This window comes from Terrapene carolina, unplaced genomic scaffold (assembly GCF_002925995.2).
Source record: "Terrapene carolina triunguis isolate 2854851 unplaced genomic scaffold, T_m_triunguis-2.0 Scaffold35098, whole genome shotgun sequence".
NCBI classification, from domain to species: domain Eukaryota; kingdom Metazoa; phylum Chordata; order Testudines; family Emydidae; genus Terrapene; species Terrapene triunguis.
Genome location: NW_020699449.1, coordinates 10986482 through 11005645, shown reverse-complemented (window position 1 = coordinate 11005645; position 19164 = coordinate 10986482). Strand labels below are relative to the sequence as shown.

Here is a 19164-nt window from a genome sequence, read left to right as displayed (position 1 = left end):
AGCACTGTTGTGAGGCTTAGTCAATATTTGTTGACCACTTTCAAGTCCCATTTCAACAAGATACTGAAGCATGTGCCCAACTGTAAGCATGTGAGTAGTTCTACTAAAGTTAATGCTTAAAGTTAGGCTCTTGTTGACTCAGGGCCAGAGGGCTTTGGATGAAATGTGGCACTGTGGAACTGCAAGGTATTATATTCCCACCGAATGTCAAGTAAGCATGGGATCAACCAGCATGGAGACAGTATTTCCCTTACAGGTTAAACTTCAGCCAAATTCCAGCTCACCAACCTATAAAACACAAAACTAATATGACTGATATAAGTCATGACTGATATAAAGGAGCTGGTCTGTCATGCCATTTGATCACTCAGTTACCTCCAGAGTTTTTAAACCTCATTTTATCTGAGTATTTCTCTATAAAACATCCTTTATTCTACCCATTACACGGGGTTCATTCTTTCGTTGAGGTCACTGACCTGATAAAATCCAGAAGCGCCTGACAAATAGTTTGATGTGTGCAATTGACACAAAGTTTGAGTCATCTGGACATGTTCCCTCCTACCTCAGCTAGTCTACTGAACACCAATCACATGACAGTGACTTTGCACTTTGTTTACTTTGATCCAATTATCCAGTACAAAGCTCTGATGTCTATTGTTTGGGTTGATAAGTTAACACTCTGCTGTCTAAGCAATGAAGCCACTGGGGCTCATAACATTATCTAACTGTATTTTCTGTTCTCTGACACCAGATGCAGTAAATTACATTTACTCCCAGATCCCCGAACTCCCAACCCTCTATTCACGAACAGCAGAGCCAGTTCCTGGGTGGGACGGACCAAGCAGGGTAACTGGTAAGTCTCAAGGAGATCTGTATTCTATTAGCCAATCCAGTAGACACAAACTTCTGTTTATATATATTAACCTTAATGGGACTGGTGCCCAGATATAGTTTAAGTGCCACATGATTTGTATTCTGTGAACAAGTCAAGGCTCTTTGAACAGCAGTGACCAATTTCAAAGTCATTTATTTATATTACATACTTTGTGAGTCCTAAAAAGTAGCATTGTACACTTGGCAGATTTCTTTTTAATGGAAGCATTCAGCTTGATTCTCTCTCCATCTCTGCTGATGTAAATGTATGGAATCTAGGCCATGATAATAGCACCTTTCCTGCACCCACACAACTTCCATTGAGATGAATGAGACACACACACACACCAATATGTGCGTAAAACCTTACAGAACAGAAAGGAGCTGTTTATTTCAGCACAATGCTTAACTCTTTCGGGGGCAAAAAAAGGTGTTACATGACTTTGTGTTTTAGGCTGTGGCTACAGAATTTCAGCCTCAATGCGTTTCTAAACTGGAGCAATTTATGAGCAAGATCCTAGCTGTTGATTTTACTTATCTTTTCAATATTGTTCTATTCAAAACCATATGCTCCATGCATTAATGCCAACATGCAGCTCGATACGTCACTGCCATCACAGAGTAGCAATAACGAAAGATGGTACATTGGCATTCCAATTATTTCATGCAGCAAGAGAGTGTATCGATTTGAGGTGCGATCCACAAATGGGGGACCCTTCATTTCGTTGAGCTCCTCTTTGCAGGGCACCCAGAAAGCGCATCCCAGTGCTAAATCTGACCCGCCTTAGACAGAGATTGATACACCCCATTTGCCTGTGTGTTTCTAGCTGCATTGTGTCAAAAACACGAAAAGAATAGTCTCTGCTTGTGTATTTCTTTGATAACTGGACTCCGTGCACTGCAACAGCTTAAAGGACAGAGCAAGCAGCACACACAGTCAAGATTATTTAACATAAGCTTTGTTTTATTACATGTTTAAAGATTGTTGAGAACATCTTTTTAAAAAGTAACAGACTTGATAGCTCTGCTTTTAAAGACCATTTAACAGGCAGAAGCAGTACTCCTTAACATGTACTCTGGGATCTTATTCTTATGAAATACTAAATCGGGTTACATTGTAATTAAACTTGTACAGAACGTGTACTAACAGTAATGCAGGCTCTCGTCTTCAAGTACTGTTGTACTTTCAACGCTTCACTATCAACCAATTTCCAACCGTATTAATAAGTTGTGCTTTTTGCTGTTTGATAAGAACTGCAAAGACAAAAATTAATCACATGGTTTATTTTTCAACAACTTTTGGAAGTATTATACTAGATTCCCATTTCATCTGCAAGTAGATTAACAAAAGCAAAGGTTAGCAAAGTTCTCTCGTTCTGCTTTTCCCATGGTAATACATTTCAGCTAGAGTCTGCTTATAAAGGGTCCAATTGTGGAATATTTGCTTATATCAATGTGCATTTACTCACAGGAGTAGTTTTAATCAAGTCATTGGCACTACTTCTTTGAGTAAGAGCTAACTAATGTAAGAGTCCCAGGTGCGACATTCTGAAATCAATTTGAAGGGAATAAACGAATATGTAACAATGACAATAAGCTCCCAAATCAGTGCCTTAATACTTAAAGATATAACCACATCTGTTAATTTCTAACACAGATGAGCAGTGAGAAAACAGTTCCTTCCTTCCAACTAGTGTTTTAAATGGTCATTGATGACAATCTTCCAAGTGTTTTCTGAATTCTTTTGAAACTCTGACCCTAAATGCCTAGGAGATCATTGTACATCAAGAGTTGACATCTGGACAAAGAGATGCATCTTGCAACTCTTTCTAAATGTGGACAAGTCGGTACTTACTTGTATTTCTGGAGACCTTATTCCAAAAGTGTGGAGCCGCTGAGTCCTGCAAGGTCAGATATAGATGCCGGCACCAGTCCTCAAGCCTTCCATAGGTGCAACTCCCATTGACTTCAATTGGGTGTTCCGCACATGGAGGGCTTGGAAAATCACAGCCCTGTTCTGCATTAAACAATCTGAACTGCCTCACAGCTGAAACAGACACACCATCTGAAAATGACAGCAACTTTTACATGACTGAGCGCTGAAGTGTTTACCCACGAGGAGCCTGAGTGTTTCAGAGCGGTCAGGTGACTTGCTCGATATCAAAAATCAAGTCAGGGCAGAACCAGTGCTGGAACCCTGAGGTTCTGACTCCCAGCCCCAGGCCCTAGCCCCTAGATGACACTTCCTCCCAGAAATCCCAGCCAAAAACAAGCAAGCGCCTGCACAGTAATAATGGGGTTCTTCTTCTCTTGTTTAATCATCTTCATGTCTTTGTAACTTGGATTTAAGGTTCAAATAAGAAGTACTAGATGAGACTTTAGAAACACGAGTCTCAGAGATCCCGAAATGGGGACAAACCAAACAACAAAAACATGCTACTTGTCATGTATTATCCCTAATGATACACATGGAGACACTAAAACCAATCAGCCAATTAAATAGCAACAAAGAATACAAACCAAGGTTCTGCTTTAAATGCTCCGAGCTAACTTCAGCCCAGCCCTCTGCTGTACTTGTACACAAGCGCAGGAAGCTGTCGTAGGGGCCTCTTATTCCACACATCCAGTCACGGCACAAGCAGCAGGGCATGATCCCTTCATAACACTGGACAGAGCACTGAATGATATGGCAGATTAAAGTGATGGCCCGTGACTTGGGGAGCTCATAAACCCACTCCAGTCTGCAAACGTGTGTTGCCCTCAGGAGCAAGGGTTGGCGAGCAAATGAATAGGACCACACTGCACTCCTCCTGCTTGGAGAAGCAGTGAAGGACACTTCACAGCATCTCTCCTTGGCATGCACTCTAATCTAGCGATTCATAAGGGCACCGGCCGGGTAGATACAGGCAGTCATGCTTTTTCCTGTCAATAAGCTATAGGAATTCCTGTTTCAGACAGTTGTCTTGCTTACCTGCTGGGCACTGGACAGAAAGGTGAATTTGGAAGACAGCAGGCTGGTGAGCCACTAACTGCCTCACTCAAGGGGTCCCATGTGGGAGGACCAAGAACTAGCACCCCTCTTCCCCCCTTAAACTCAGCTCTCGTCTTTGTGAGCAAAAGCATGGGGGAACTGAAGAAGAGGGCGGGAGAAAACTGACCAAGCACTGAGGTGTAAATCAATAAATACATACAAGCAAATAAAATGGGACTGTCCCACTTTATAAAGTCAGTAGGGTTATAGAAAAGTTTCACTATGGCTGCTCAGAATTTTGCTGGCTGTAATCTCAGATGCATGGTGCATAGCTCCAAGTGTCTTAAAAGTGTTTAACGCAGTAGTGGATTTCTCTAGCTATGCAAAGAGAAGTCTATTAAGTTTATTTATGCAATAAACTATTTAACTTTGCTGCACCCAACCAAAAGAGTGAGAACTGTGTTTTTCTCCGACAATTATTATATGCTCCCTCTGCTTATGACAGAGTTTGGCCCTAGGAATCTACACATAAGCTTGATAATATGGGGAGGGAGTAGGGAGAATTTAAACCACGCTCAGGTAATTTTTATGTTACCACTATTTTCAAGAAAAATGTATATGGATTGTATTGAATATCCGTCCTAGAAAATGCAGCACTGCTAATGGACAGTGTAACAATTTACATGGGGTTGGGTTTTTTTGTATTCACCAATAAGTGACGGTCTCCCCTAGTAAGAGAAATCCTCATAATTTTGTTGTGGTCCATTGAATTGGAATTTTCATGAGACAGCGTGGTAAGTTTCACAACAGCTGGCGACAGCTCCCATCATGGCAACTGCAATTAATTGTGCGTTTGTACCTTTTAAGGAGACAAAATGTTTTCATCTTCATATAAGGAGCACTTAAATAGACAGTTCTGTTCAGACAAGCTGAGAGACCTTTACAATTGTACCTTGAAAACTGAGCTCTAGAGTTTGCACCAGGACCTTAGAATGAGGGATATAGTTGTGTGTGGGCTGCCTGTCTACCCCACTGTGTGGTGATCACAATGCTCTTGTTGTTACTGCACCTTTCTTAACTCTTTCATGCCGGGGAATGTTTTCCTTGTTAGTCTGGAATTCATGTGTGTCTATTACCCTTTGTTTGGTCCAGTTTTGAAATCAAGTTCACCCCTATCCTGTCTCCCCTTTGAAAACAGTGTTTAGGAATCCATAAAAAGGATCAGCTTGGGTACTTCTGTGGTTTTTTTTTTTTATGTGTACTTTTCATTACAATCCAAATGTTAAAAACACACCTAACTTCCTTCAGTTACTTACTGATCCAATGGACAGAGGACTGGACAGGAAGCCAGGAAAGCTGAGTTCTGTTCTTAGTTCTGCCATTGACCCGCGGTGTGAGCTGGGCATGTCATTGATGTGATCTGTGCCTCATCTGTGTAGCGGGGGATAATGATAACTACCAAGCTTTGTAAAGTGCTTTGAGAGCTGTGGATGAAAGGCATACATAGGAGTAAGTATTCAATAATAAAACAAGCTGTCAGGGGCATTTTATTCCTTCCCAAACAAAATTTTCTAGCAGCTGTTTATGGGCTGGATGGTAGGAGGGGGAGCACTTCAGGAGCTTTGAGATCAATTCTTCTTGGAACCTGAGGCAAGCACAAAGATGAAAGGCTGTGGTAGACCTGCATGTTGTCATCTCATTTTGTCAAAAGTACACCATAAGCCCACTTAACCTAAATGATCTTCACGCTTCTAATTGACCAGAACCCCTTTCTGCACAGATTTAGTTGGAAGAGTATCTCTAGTTTACAGCAGGAGTGCCTCGCATCCCGTTACATAAAGTACTGTATTGTAATAACCAGCTCTGTTCGCAGTATGCACCTCACTTCTAACGTAGAATGCTTGGCTCTTTAGAAATAGCTTCATAGGAAATGGGCACAGTAGTTTTCTCTGTCTGTTTGGCAATTAACCGTTCACTGGCTTTTTTTGTTGTAACATGCACTTCCTCTCTTGTTTTCATTCAAGCTTTGTACGCCATGGAAATTAATGTGGAGAAAGACAAACAGACCGGAGAGACCAAGATTCTCTCTGCATCACCTATTGGCCCAGAGGGGACCCATCAAAGAAGATTCAAAGTCTATGATGATGGTACCAAGGTAGTCTATGAGGTTCACTCTGGAAGCACAGTGGTAGAAAATGGAGTACATAAATTAAGCTCAAAGGATGTAGATGAACTTATACAGAAAGCTGGACAATCAAGTGTAAGAGGAGGGTATGAAATGACTGTGTCAGCCAGGAATGTGATAGCAGATGGAAACCTTAGCCATGTGAAGGAACAAATGCTCTTCAAAGAGGCAAAATTAGAAATGGTACATAAACCTAGCAAGGGGAATTCTGGGAATCCTCAACACCAAGCAAAAATCTCTGGAGATGAAGTCCCAGAGGCCAGCATGGATCAACCAGTGACAATGATTTTTATGGGTTACCAAAACATTGATGATGAAGAGGAGACAAAAAAAGTGCTGGGCTATGATGAAACTATCAAGGCAGAACTGGTCCTCATCGATGAAGATGATGAGAAGTCCTTGCGTGAGAAGACCGTGACTGACGTATCCACCATGGATGGAAATGCAGCCGAACTGGTCTCCGGAAGGCCTCTGTCTGACACAACAGAGCCCTCCTCTCCGGAGGGGAAAGAAGAAAGTCTGCCCATGGAACCAGTCCCAGGTACACAAAAGAAAAAGCGATGTCAATGCTGTATTATCATGTGACCACTTCTTCCTTCCCTGTTCTGAGCAGCACCTGCTCCATCACTTCCTTAGACCTCACTGTACTTCTAACTGCAATACTGTGAACTGGAAGTGAATGCCTCCATTGCCTTGCAGATGGGTTGCTTTGATTTCTAGTTCTTCAGGAAGATGCACACACAAATATTATTTTCCCACCAAACATACTGTTTGTTTTTTAGTTTTTAGAGTGAGAGAGAAATGGGAAAGTGAACAAACGCTTTCATATTTATTTGATTTTATATAAATATATATATAAAGAAAACACTTTTTATATTTTACTTTATATATCTGGCAGGATTGATCAGATTCCCAGTGTTTTGTGGGAGTCTGAATTTCACAGTAGCCAGGTATGAGAGCCTTAAAAAAATCATATTTTAACATTATTTTATAGATTTTGTGGGGTGGAGGGAGCATAGATCATTTTATCATTTTAATTTGCTAAAACTCAGACACACCCTTCTCAAAATGTTTGCATAATTTTGTTGTACATTAACTTTGGAGTTCATTTTGTGGCGTCAAAAAATGCCATAGGCTATTTCTGCTTATTGGTAAAACCAAAAGTGGACCTTAATTATTCTTTCTAACAAATCACAAATGATGATTTTGCCTTATATAAATCTTCCAGATTACAGTATTGTGCATCTACTTTATCTCCTTAACTTACAGTGGAAATTACCTTGACATCAAAAACATCCAGCTGTCACCACAAGTGAAATGTAGTTACTGATTTAATTACTTGCCTTTCAGTAACTCTGCCTATGTTTATTTATGAGATTTTTCTGCTGAACACCGGCATATGAGAGATACTATTTTTCTGTTTCCTTCGAACATGAATCATTTTACTGTCTGATCCTGCTCCCAGGGAAGTCAGTGGAAAAGCACCCATTGACCTCAATGGGAGAAAGTACGGGTTCTCACTTGGTACTTTCTTTCAAAGAAGCATTTCTTGATACGTGTAATCAAAGTAAACCTATACACGTACAGACCTAGGACCTGATCCTACCGTCCTTACTCAGGCGAGGTTCCCATGGAAACACATTGGAGCTTTACTTGAGTAGATATTTCAGAAGGAAGGATTATGTTGATTGGGCCAAGATTTCCAAAAGTGTCTAGCGATTTTGGATGCCTCATTTTTGGGGCACGGAGTGGTGGGTGCTCTATTTGCGGCCCCTTAAAGCAGCTTGATTTTCAAAAACTGTTTACCTGCCCTCTGAAAATTCAGATCCTTCTCAAGCATCTCAAAGAGAGAATCGAAAACACTGAAGCATCCCAAAATCATTAATTGGTTCTAAAAATCTTGGCTTTTAGATTCTACTATCTACAGTGGAAAAGAAGTCAACTTTTTCATGGCAAGACTCTGGCCCTGATTCTGAACTAACTTGCACTGGTTTTACACCAGTGTAATTCCATTGACTTCAGGGGAGCTACTCCTGATTTACCCCAGTACAAGCGAGAGAGAAAGCAGCATCTATAATTTTTGGTGGTTAAATATTTTCAATCGTGGTGATTATGTCAAAGTATCTTTGAAATTACCAGACTTCCCCCCACAAAAAAAGAAGGGGGAAAAAAGAAAAAACGACCCCCCCCAAAAAACACCCCTCTTTCCAGGCTGAAGTGGCTTCTATGATATTTCTACTCTTTCTTGGATGGTGTTTTTACTGCATTAACTATTCGTTCTAAACATCTGATTAAACCGTTCTTGCTCTGAACTCTTTTCTTTCTGTGCCAGTAAGAAACATTTGTTTGTGGTAGCTATTATATGAGACATACAAAAAACAAAAAACAAAAGGAAAAGAAAGGAAAGAAGAAAAGGGACTTATGCTATTCCAGTTAGCCATTAATAGCAAACCTCTTACTTCACCTTTCACAGCTATCCAGTTGGCCCTTAGTGAAAGGCAAGTGGAGACTAGCAAATGATAGCCACATACACATGGCTCCTGCTGAAATCATACTAGCTGACATATTCACTGCTGGTATTGGGAATATACCACAGGCCTGATGTAACGTTCATTGGATGCCCGTTAACCTCAGTGAGCATATGGATCACAACCTAATTGAAATGTTGGAATTCTGCAAAGTATTACTCTAGATCTCCATCAAACTTGTATGATTAATAGGTCATTTTTATCAGAAAAAAAGTTGTGGTGATCCCGTGATTACATCAGCATGACTGGTGGCTAACTTTTCCGTCCTGGAAACCTTACAGCCTCATTTTTCAGAGGTGCTAATCACTCTCAAGTCTCACTCGGAACTCATATAGGCTGTCCTTATACCTCCCTGCAGGTCACATGCTCCCTCATCACATGATCCTCCTGTGCCCATTACCTGGGAAGTGATTCCCTTGAAAGTCCAGACACACTGGGGCATGCATGTACCCCAGTGCATTGTTATAATCACATAGTCAGTGGGAGCTACAGGTATATAAGAAAGAGAGAAGTGAGTCTTTATTGGTTAGAAGTAGAGCACAAGCCTTAGACTTTTATTTCTCATACTGCCAAAAAGCTATTGTTCAGTTATTGCAAACTAATATTTAATGCCCCTAAAGACCAATTGTGTTGCATTCATTCGTGTGGACATCGTGGTTAATGGGCCAATGTTAAAGTAGGAAAGCCATGGCTTTTTAATAGATAACTTAGAAAGGTCTTTTACTTCTTGACCAAAACTGGTTCCCTGTCTGAGGGGAATAAGGAAAAAGAGAAAAGAAAAAAAAGAAAGAAAAAAATGTTCCCTCTAAACTCATTGGGCCAAATCTTCAGCTATACTGATTTACCCCAGCTGGCCCTAATATTTTTAGTTCTTAGCATTGTCTTATTTAGCAAATCTCACAGCATCATCTGGATGTTAGATTTTTCATTTTAACCTCTTTTCATTAAACTGCAGCCTATATCGAGAAGTGCAACACGTTAACATAGGCTAATGAATGTAAATAGGGTTTCCATGGCTTCTTTGAGCTTCAGACTAGGTTTATTTCCCCCCACCCCTAAATATTCTATAGGCTGCGGAAATATGTGCATAATCAGACACAAAGCAAAGGGTCCACTTTCTGAAAGAAGCAGAGAGATATTTCATATTGAGACTTCATAAGGATCATGATGGGAGTTTTCGGTTTTGTTTTAAACAAGCTCCCTGTCTCTGGTTAACTTAAGAAGCTTGTGTTCATTTGCAATTTCAGCATGAAAAGATATTTACAAACAAACAAACAGAGTTGGAAATGGTTCTGTGACAACATTTTGCCACAATAAACTGTTCGCCTTAACTTTTGTAAGAAAAACAAAAAACATACAAACTTTTCAGTGTATCTTTTCCTAGACTGAGAAAAAAGACAAAACAAACAAACAAAAAAATAGCCTGCGGAACTCTTTTATATTTTATATTTTCTAAATTTCTACTGATTTACTTTGCATGTCATGCCTAGTTTTCATCGAGGGACTATTGTCTGGCAAATCACTGCAACTTTTTTTAACAATGAAGAAAAAACATACAAAATCATGAAACACATTATTCTTAGTGGCCAGGCAATTCCTTTTAATTATAAGGACATCACTACAGAAAGGAAAGAATTACAGGGTTGTTTTCTTTTTTTATTTCCTGTGGCTGATGTACTGTATGCTCTATGTTTACAGAACTCTTCTGGTCTGCCTTTGTGATGTTATCTAAATGAATGACAAAAGAGGCATGATGTGCCATTTGACAGTTTGCCTTAGCACTCTTTCGTTTTTCTTCTTCTTTTCAGTTTTTTCCCAACATTGCAGGCTGTATTCCAAAGCTGTATAAAACACAACATTATCTTTCAATCCCCATAGCCCTATTAGAGTATACAAGCTCTTCTCAATTAAGCGACTGGAGTCCAGTCCATAGAGGTGCAATATAAGGCCCCAATCCTGAAAACACATAGGCATGCTTTTCTGTGAGGAGTCCCCTTTTAATCAATGGAACTCCTTGCAGTAGTAAAATTACTTACGTGCGTACGTGTTTTCAGGATCAGGGCCTAAAAGGCTAACACAGGGTGTAGTTTGGGCATTATTTGTGTACTCACTCCAGTTTTATGCATTGCAGTACGACCCATTAACGGTGTGATCCTGAGATGTGTTGAGTGCTACGACTCCCATTGACAAAAACTGTCGCTCGCCATCTCGTAGGATCAGGTCCTGATTCAGTACCACTATATGACATTGCTGCCATTGCCCTTGTAATGTTGAATTAACACCCCCTGGAACTTTACTGAAGACTCTTCTGACAGTTTCTCCCCATTCTATTCAAGTTAACCAATGGCTCAGAGGTTATCTCAATACTGAAAAGAAAAATAAACTGTGAGCAAGTGACTTAGTGGGAGCATAATGATGGCATACAAAGGTGCTTGCAAAATGAAGGGTTCTTAATTAGCTGTGCATTACCTCTTCATTTAGTCTAACCTTCAAGTTGCATATTCTGAAAATAAGAGACAATATAATAGAAAAGGTAGTATTTTACATTTGTGTATTTTTTTAAGGAATCCTATTTTTATAAGGAAATACAGATCCTGAATGGGGATTGAATTTCAGAATATAGTCAGACCCAGGATACTGAGTCTCTTGGAACTTTTTTCATGATAATGCCCAACTTCTTGGGATCTTTTGTAGAGCAAACCTCACTCTTAGATCTGAAAGCAAGGTCACCAATTCTTTTTTTAAGAGAAATGTTGGGTAGAATCTAGTAAACATTATGGGACTGTTATAAACCCAATCAAGTCAATAAATTTATACCATAGACAAATTTGACCCCAGGTCTTCAACAACTAGATTAAAGAAATGTTTTACAACCTCATATCTTGTGTCTAGAGAGCCCTCATAGCAGCTAATAACTCCCTGTTATTAAAGAGTGAGAGAGAAGTGATTGAAAAAAGGGCAAAAAGGATGTGATTTTTTTTTTCAATTTTTCCCCATTTTACTAAATTTGACATTTACCAAATGTCAAAAACTTGAAAAATGTTGACCACAAAAAGTGGGGGGAAATAATTCAGAAAAATATTGATTTTTCCCATTTGTTTTTTGAATGTTGAATTTTCAAAATTCAATAAATTTTGACCAGCTGTCTCTATATAACGACAAATTCAGGAGTTGCTCAGACTATGCCGCGTCAGATATTTTGGTGTCAGTAGTAACTTTTAGCACTGAGTTTCAATGGTAGGTCACTGGCCGTGGAACCCAATAAAAGACATAGTGTTAGACTTTAATTTTTGTACGTAAACCAGAAAGTTGTGAACTATGATTGCTATAAAGCTTTAAACTATGAATGGATTATCATTTAAACCGAAAAGAGTGTAAATTCATCATGTAATATAAACGTATGATATAATATTCAGCTTGTATATATTGAGAGGAATGCATGAGATCTTAAAAATATCCCACTTGTATTTAAAAGGACAGACAAAAATGCTGAACACACAAGTTTTCAGATAAACTCTGTTTTCACCCCACCCCAGCCTACCTCTGTGTTCCCTATTTTTGTTGTTCTTGTCTGGAAGAGAACCCTTTGCCAATATACGTTTGCTTCAAGAAGGCCTGTAGATCAGCAATCTTACTGTTATGCCAGTCTCCCGCCGAGGCACCCTGTCTAGCAGGAACGGGCAGCCTTCGTGGCGTGTGAGATTTCAGACTTGCACAAGAAGGTTTTGTTTGTAAATCTGCTTTTCCTGCTACTTAAACCCACATTTTTCTCAAAGGATGATTCAGATTTTTTAAGGTCTTGTCTACATGAGAAAGTGAACCAGTTTAACTAAATCGATTTAAAAATTGATCCAAACCAATGCAAACCCCAATTTGGATGCACTAATACCAATTTAATCTTTTCCCATATCAATTTAATTTGCACTGGTAAATTACTGACTTGGGCCCTGATCCTAAAAAGCTACCCAATAGGTCCCAAGGCCTAAAGCCTTACCCACAGGCATAACTTCAAGCACACAAGCAGCCCCCTTTAGTTCAATAAGATTCCTCACAGGGGTAAAATGTAAGCACTTTGCAGGATTGGGGCCTTAAGCTATACAGATATGAGCAAGAGTTAAACTGGTGTAACCGTGTCTACTGCAGGTATTTGCACTGCTTTAACTAGATTGATTCTTACATTGATTTAGTGGCCTGGTTTACTTTTCTAGTAGAGACGAGGCCTAAGACATGTTCTTCTAGCTGACAGGAAGTCTGTACTATGTATCAAGGTTAGAAGAACTCCTTCTTCTCCCTGAGCCCAGCTCAGAAAGTTAAGCTGTCATACAATGGTGGCCTGTAAAATACACACACAAGCATTATATAAAATATTGAGAGAGAGAGAGTTGGGAATTTTCCATTAAACTGTTCCCCCTCACCATCTCTGCTCTTTTTTCCCCACGCTCTCTGTCTGTCACTCTCCTCCTCTTCCCGCCCCCCTGCCCGCCTTCTCTGTTCACAGTCTCCTCTAAGCAGAATGAGAACCTAATAAGTTAAGAGTTGAAAATTCAATCCCCAGGCCGTTCAAGTAGGTCCTGAATAAGACAGAATGACGTGGGCCCATCCCTAGTGCTTAGGCTGTGTCTACACTACAGACCTAACAGAGGCACAGCTGTACCACTGCAGTAAGGTCTCCTCTGTAGCCGCTCTATGCCGACAAGAGAGATTAAACCACCTGCAATGAGCAGCAGTTGCTATGGTGGCGGGAGAGCGTCTCCCACCAGCATAGCGCTGTCCACGACGGGGCTTTTGTCAATTAAACTTATGTCAGTCCGGGGGAGTTTTTTCACACCCTTGACTGATAAAAGTTTTACCAACTAAAGTGCTAATGTGGACAAAGCCTTAAATGCCATTGGATAAGTTCTGACCTCAGCTACACGTGTACAATCCCATTGACATCCATGGGGTTGTAAGCATGTACAGTACAGTGGGTACCATTAAAATCTTGCCATTTTTACCCATTCTTAGTATAGAGAATGCCATAAATAGCATGGTACAAACCAATACCCTGGTGTATTGAATGTCAATGTATTAATGCCACCCACTGTAAATGAGAGAAAAATCTGGCCCCACACTGTACCTTGGAAAGTTCTGCAGATATTGTCAGTCAAAGGAAGGAGCAAAAGTAAGGGCTGGTCTACACTGGGGGGGGGGATCGATCCAAGATACGCAACTTCGAAGTATCTTGGATCGAATTACCTGGGGTCCAGACGGCGCGGGATCGACGGCCGTGGCTCCCCCGTTGACTGCACTACCGCCGCTCACTCTGGCGGAGTTCCAGAGTTGATGGTGAGCGCGTTCGGGGATCGATATATCGCGTCTTAACGAGACGCGATATATCGATCCCGGATAAATCGATTGCTACCCGCCGATATGGCGGGTAGTGAAGACATACCCTAAAACTTAAAATCCATCACTGACTGATCCAATTTGTGAAAGGCCCTGCTCCCAAACCCAGTCACTGATTCTAACAAGCACCAGTATTCTAAATGGTTACCACTGCTGTCAGAGTCGGGCACCTATGCAACAGAGAAGATCTGTGCAACCATCTAAAGCCCCAATTCAGCAGAGTGCTTAAGACTTAAGCACATGCTTAACATTAAACACGTGCTTAAGCTCACTGCTGAATAGGGACAGACTTAAGGACATGTTTAAAGTTCAGCACCTGCTTAAGTCTCAAGTGCTTTTCTGAATCAGGGCTCTAATTTTGTCCTGTACTTTATAATTAAGGATGTAGGCACTGCTTATAGGCAGATGCAGGACACACATCCATTTAAAAGCTTTTTCCTTTCCAGTGTCTAAGGGCAGACAAGCAATGCCAGGTCAGAACAAGGACGAAACCACATTTCCTGCTTCTCCCCCCCTCCCACCCCATATATAAATACATTATTATTTCAGGGGTCCAAGAAAATGTTGTGTAAAATGCAGCTTTTATGGTGAATGTAGGTTGTGGATGAGCCTTTCCCCCCCCCCCAAAAGCTTTAGTTGCCCACTTTTTTTGTGAGCAAATGTAAATAAAATCCCATTTTGTTGGGGGAAAAACTGTTGTGCTAACACTGGATTAGAATTGCTGGGATAGCTGCTGTACTTTGTAACCTGAAGTGTACTTTTTTGACTGTTATGTTTTCTTCAGATTTAAAAAAAAAAAACGAGAACAAAAAATAAACCAAGAACACTGCCAGCAACAGCCAGGCTGTAACTGTGGCTTCTCTTTCTTTTTTTTTCTCTGTACAGTATTACTAGTAAATAAATCTGCCTTTCCACTGCGCCTACCTCTGTGTCTTTGTGCTGTGTTTCTCTCTAACTCCCACTCTTCACGACGCTCTGGGATCTCCAGAACATTCTGCAGTGGAGCCACCTCTCACTAAAAGAATTAAAGTACTAACCCCACCTTGGTGGGTTTTTTTCTCCCCTCTTGTGCCCTGCCGCTGCTCCTGCTACTCCTCTTTGATGCTTCACCACATAATTAACTCATCGTGCCTGTTATTGTGTCATTTTTCTTTTCCCTTTTCTTTCTTACAAGATACTTTGCCTGAAACTCCATAGGCCCTATTGGTTGTAAGATCACATAAGCATTTCCCTGTTTGTGGAAGATAAAGGCTCGATTTTAATCAGTGAGCCAATACACCTCTACCCCGATATAACGCTGTCCTCGGGAGCCAAAAAATCTTACCGCGTTATAGGTGAAACCGCGTTACATCGAATTTGCTTTGATCCACTGGAGTGCTCAGCCCCGCCCCCCCGCCAGAGCACTGTTTTACCGCGTTATATCCGAATTCGTGTTATATCGGGTCGCATTATATCGGGGTAGAGGTGTACATCAGAAGTCAATTTCCTGACCAGGGAAAGTTCTCCATACAATATATTTAAGTCCCAAGAATAACGGTAATAGGACTTGGGCAGTGTCAAAATCAGTAGACTGTCATTTTCTTCTAGGGCTTACCATGAGAGTGTCCACCATATTTTTAAATGAAAACCCAACCCCTTATTTTATTCTCAACACCAGGTTTTATTTATTTAGACTTATAAAACTGCTCAGGAGGGTGCCTTCTCCGCATGCTTTCGGTCTCCTTGATATAACTTTAGAATGCAGCACCTAAGAACTGCAATTTAAAGTAATCCCCCACCCCCCTTATTCCCCACCACTACAATCCTTGCCCTCCACACCCTCCCACCCCTGTTTTCAAGTGCCTGGGTGAAAAGATGAGCCTTGCAACATTGCGGGTGTTTATTTGTCCCTTAGTGTCACATTACAATTTCCATTTGAGGGATAAAATGGACTCTGTGACCTTTACCAGGCTCCCGGTGGTCACTGCTGATAGATAAAAGCTGAACTTCAAGGGTGGGATGAGGGGGGAGAGGGAAAGGGTTTGTGTCCCTTTTTGCTGCTTTATAATACAGACCAGAAAGGTTTGGTTATGGGGTTTTTTAAAGTTGGTTTTCCTGTGCTTTTTTTAACATGAGACATTTAGATCTGGACTACCATGGAAGGCTCTGTGGATGGCTGGAGAACTAGTATGTTTAGGACATTTGAGTTATCAAAGAAGTGAGATCTGATTAATGGAAAAGTGATTTTTGGTCACCGTATTAAAAACGCTTTCTTTTTGCAAACCCCTGTTTAACACAAACATTTATAAGAAATGTTCTCTTCAATTAAGGCCTGAGAAATCTCTGAGTCCACATATCTGAGTCATCCAAGAAGTCCTCTGACAAAACCAGCCAAAGAATAGTTGGCACTCCTGTTGGTACTAAGTTTTAAGCCAAAAAACAGACAAGCAAAAGGCACACACCACATTTTTTCCCCTTTCCAAGTCACGTTAAAAAGACAGTAACATTTTTTCACTCTCATAGCAAGTAGGAGAAAAGAAAATGCTTACACCTTCTAATTAATTTGGGCAACACTCTTTCTACTCTTCTTGAGTAGCCCCATTGACCTCAGTGGGATTCTCATGGTGCATTCCGCTTGAGCAGGGTTACCACAATCTGACCCTCGTAATTCGTGTATATCTATTACCAGAAGGAAGCAGAACAGTAAACAAAGTAGTAGTTTAACTTGCTTGCTTGCAGTATGGGTTACTACTGATACAACAGAATATTTAAAGTAGTGATACTCAGACCTCAGTGGTTCAGGAACCAAATTAGCAATCAACATTATGCAAAAGAGCCATAGTATTAGGAATTAATAGTTTCATTTAGTGTGTGTTTGTGTGTGTAATATATATATAATTCTCACAACAAAATGACTGACCAAGTATTATTTTATCAACTACAACTGGTTAATAACATAGTAAAAGCATCTTGATTGGTTAATCTCACACTGTTTTAATAGCATGTGCTGCAAGGAGCCGCAGGAGACACATTAAAGAGCCACTTGTGGTTCCCGAGCCTCAGTCTGAGTATCCCTCATCGCAAGGTGATTTAAAGATGGTTTGGTTGTAAAAATGGACGACAGTTCTTAGATATCCTCTGCTGTCTGGGTGGGATTGCACAACTTCCATTGGTGAGTTGTTACTGCACACTCACAGCCTGCCCCTCTGTTGCTTTGCGCACCCAAGTCTCCCACTGACTCCTTGATTCCATCAGGACCCTTTGTACTTCACACCATGCAACTTGGCCCTGATGTTCTTAGCATTACAAAGGGAAGCATCATCTGCTAGTACTTGTATGAGAGAGAAAACACTGGATGAGAGTCGCAGCAGCATTTTGGGTGCTACTGGACAGTCTGTTCTCTCCACTGTGCAGTTCTTCGGGGAAAAGTGAAATGAGAACAGTGAGATTTTTTTCCCCCTTAAGACTAAACCACATAACTTTTCCAGCTACCACAAAGGCTTGGTCCATGTTTCCAATATATTATTATGTATTATGTGATGATAATGCTCCATGCCGTACAGAAGATAGTGGAAACATAGCCTGTTCCCTGAGGAGTTTGCCATCACAACAGAAGCACACTACAGCACAGACACATGGACTCTTAGGGGACCAGGGGGAGGACTCACCTATGACAGAATGAGGATCTTTTGCTTAATGGCAACTAACAGACCGTTGGGAGTGGAGGTGACTGACAATAACAGACTTCACGAATGATGTGGGGTTGGGGAAGATGTTTGAAAGGGAAAGTGGGCGGGAGGATGTCACTGCACCAAGATTAAGGGAAGGGAGTCCCCAGCGTGCGGGGCAGAAGGAACAGATGGCATGGACAATTAGACTTTGTCACTCCAAAGGAAAGGGGAGTTTTCTGTGAACTTGGGGGAAAGAATTGTTTCCAAATGAAAGGGAGGGAAAAGAGCTTCCCCTTTTAAAAAACGCTGAGCTCTCTCTCTGTCGATATAAGAAATGCTTCATATCTGAGTTCATCGAACACACAAAGGTGTAAGTCTGGATCTCCGGAGACCTGCTCCACCACAGAATTCCTGTGTGACTTTGGGCAAATCACATAGCTTCTCTGGCCCCCATATTCCCCATCTGCAAATGAGGATAATAATACTACGCACCCTACAATACCTAAGGTAACTAGAAAACCATGTGTAAAAAAACAGTGCCAGTAATCGGGATCAGAGACTCTGAACTCCTCCCCAGAGTGAGCTCCTTAGAGTTTTCTCTCCCCACGAGCAACGTTGCCAAATTATGAAATATGAATTATGAAAAATGAACTCAGCAGCTTGCAGCAATCAGACACAGCCTGTTTGGTACTGTTGGACAAAGACGGGCTCTGGAATTGTTTGCATGCAGGAGGACAAGAAAAAAGACTGATTTCATCTCCCTTTGGAATCCATAATGGGCCAGATCCTCAGCTGGGGTAAATCCGTGCCGCTCCACTGCCTGCAATGGAGCTATCCTGATTTACACTGGCTGAGGATCTGGCCCGATGCATATAATTCTGATGTTGTCATATTACTGCTATTAACTCCTTGCAATTAAAATTAAAAAACCTGCATTATCTTAAGTTTCCTGTAACTTTATCTCAAATAAAATATGCCCACTGTGGAACTGGAGCTACAAGAACAGTAACATTTTTACCACTGGAGAAGCTGACAGGATCCTAATCAATTCATCAGTGAAGCAGAGAAAATATTTCCTTCTACTGACCAATCTATGCAATTTTTTTTTGGCTAGAGCTAAATTTCCAGGCAAATGGTGAGAAGTGATGCTACAGTCAAATAGCAAGTGCATGAACTGTGCCAAATGTGTAGCAATGCGGTGTAAGATACACACCCCTGGAAATACGCAGTTATTGCTATTTCGCTCTACACCTCTATTACAAAAGCTGCTATTGATCATCTTTGGAACACAAGGGGGATTAGTGGACCAGGAGAAGTAACCCAGATCAGTTTCCATTCACACCAAACTGGGGAGAGAACAGAAATCATTCACTGTGTTGTTACAGTGTTGCAAGGTTCTTAAAGCTTCAGCATCTGGAGTCATGTACTTATAGAGAATCTCAGCTCACATTTGAAACAAAGACTAAGTTTCTAGCTCTCCGGGCTGCAGGGAAAAGCTGGAAAACATGAATTCTAATTGAGTTTGTAAGGTCCTTGGGGCTTTTTTTTTTTCAGTATTTGTACAGCCCCTAG

General features: G+C 40.9%; 1 protein-coding gene across 1 annotated transcript in view; it reads left to right on the top strand.

The window, feature by feature from the left end:
- Nucleotides 1-19164, top strand: part of LOC112118353 (A-kinase anchor protein 2-like) — a 389373-nt gene that overhangs the window by 161884 nt on the left and 208325 nt on the right. The window contains exons 6-7 of the mRNA XM_024216622.1: nucleotides 752-853; nucleotides 5869-6570. Coding sequence (XP_024072390.1) covers nucleotides 752-853; nucleotides 5869-6570 — 804 coding nt within the window. The remainder of the gene's footprint in view (nucleotides 1-751; nucleotides 854-5868; nucleotides 6571-19164) is intronic.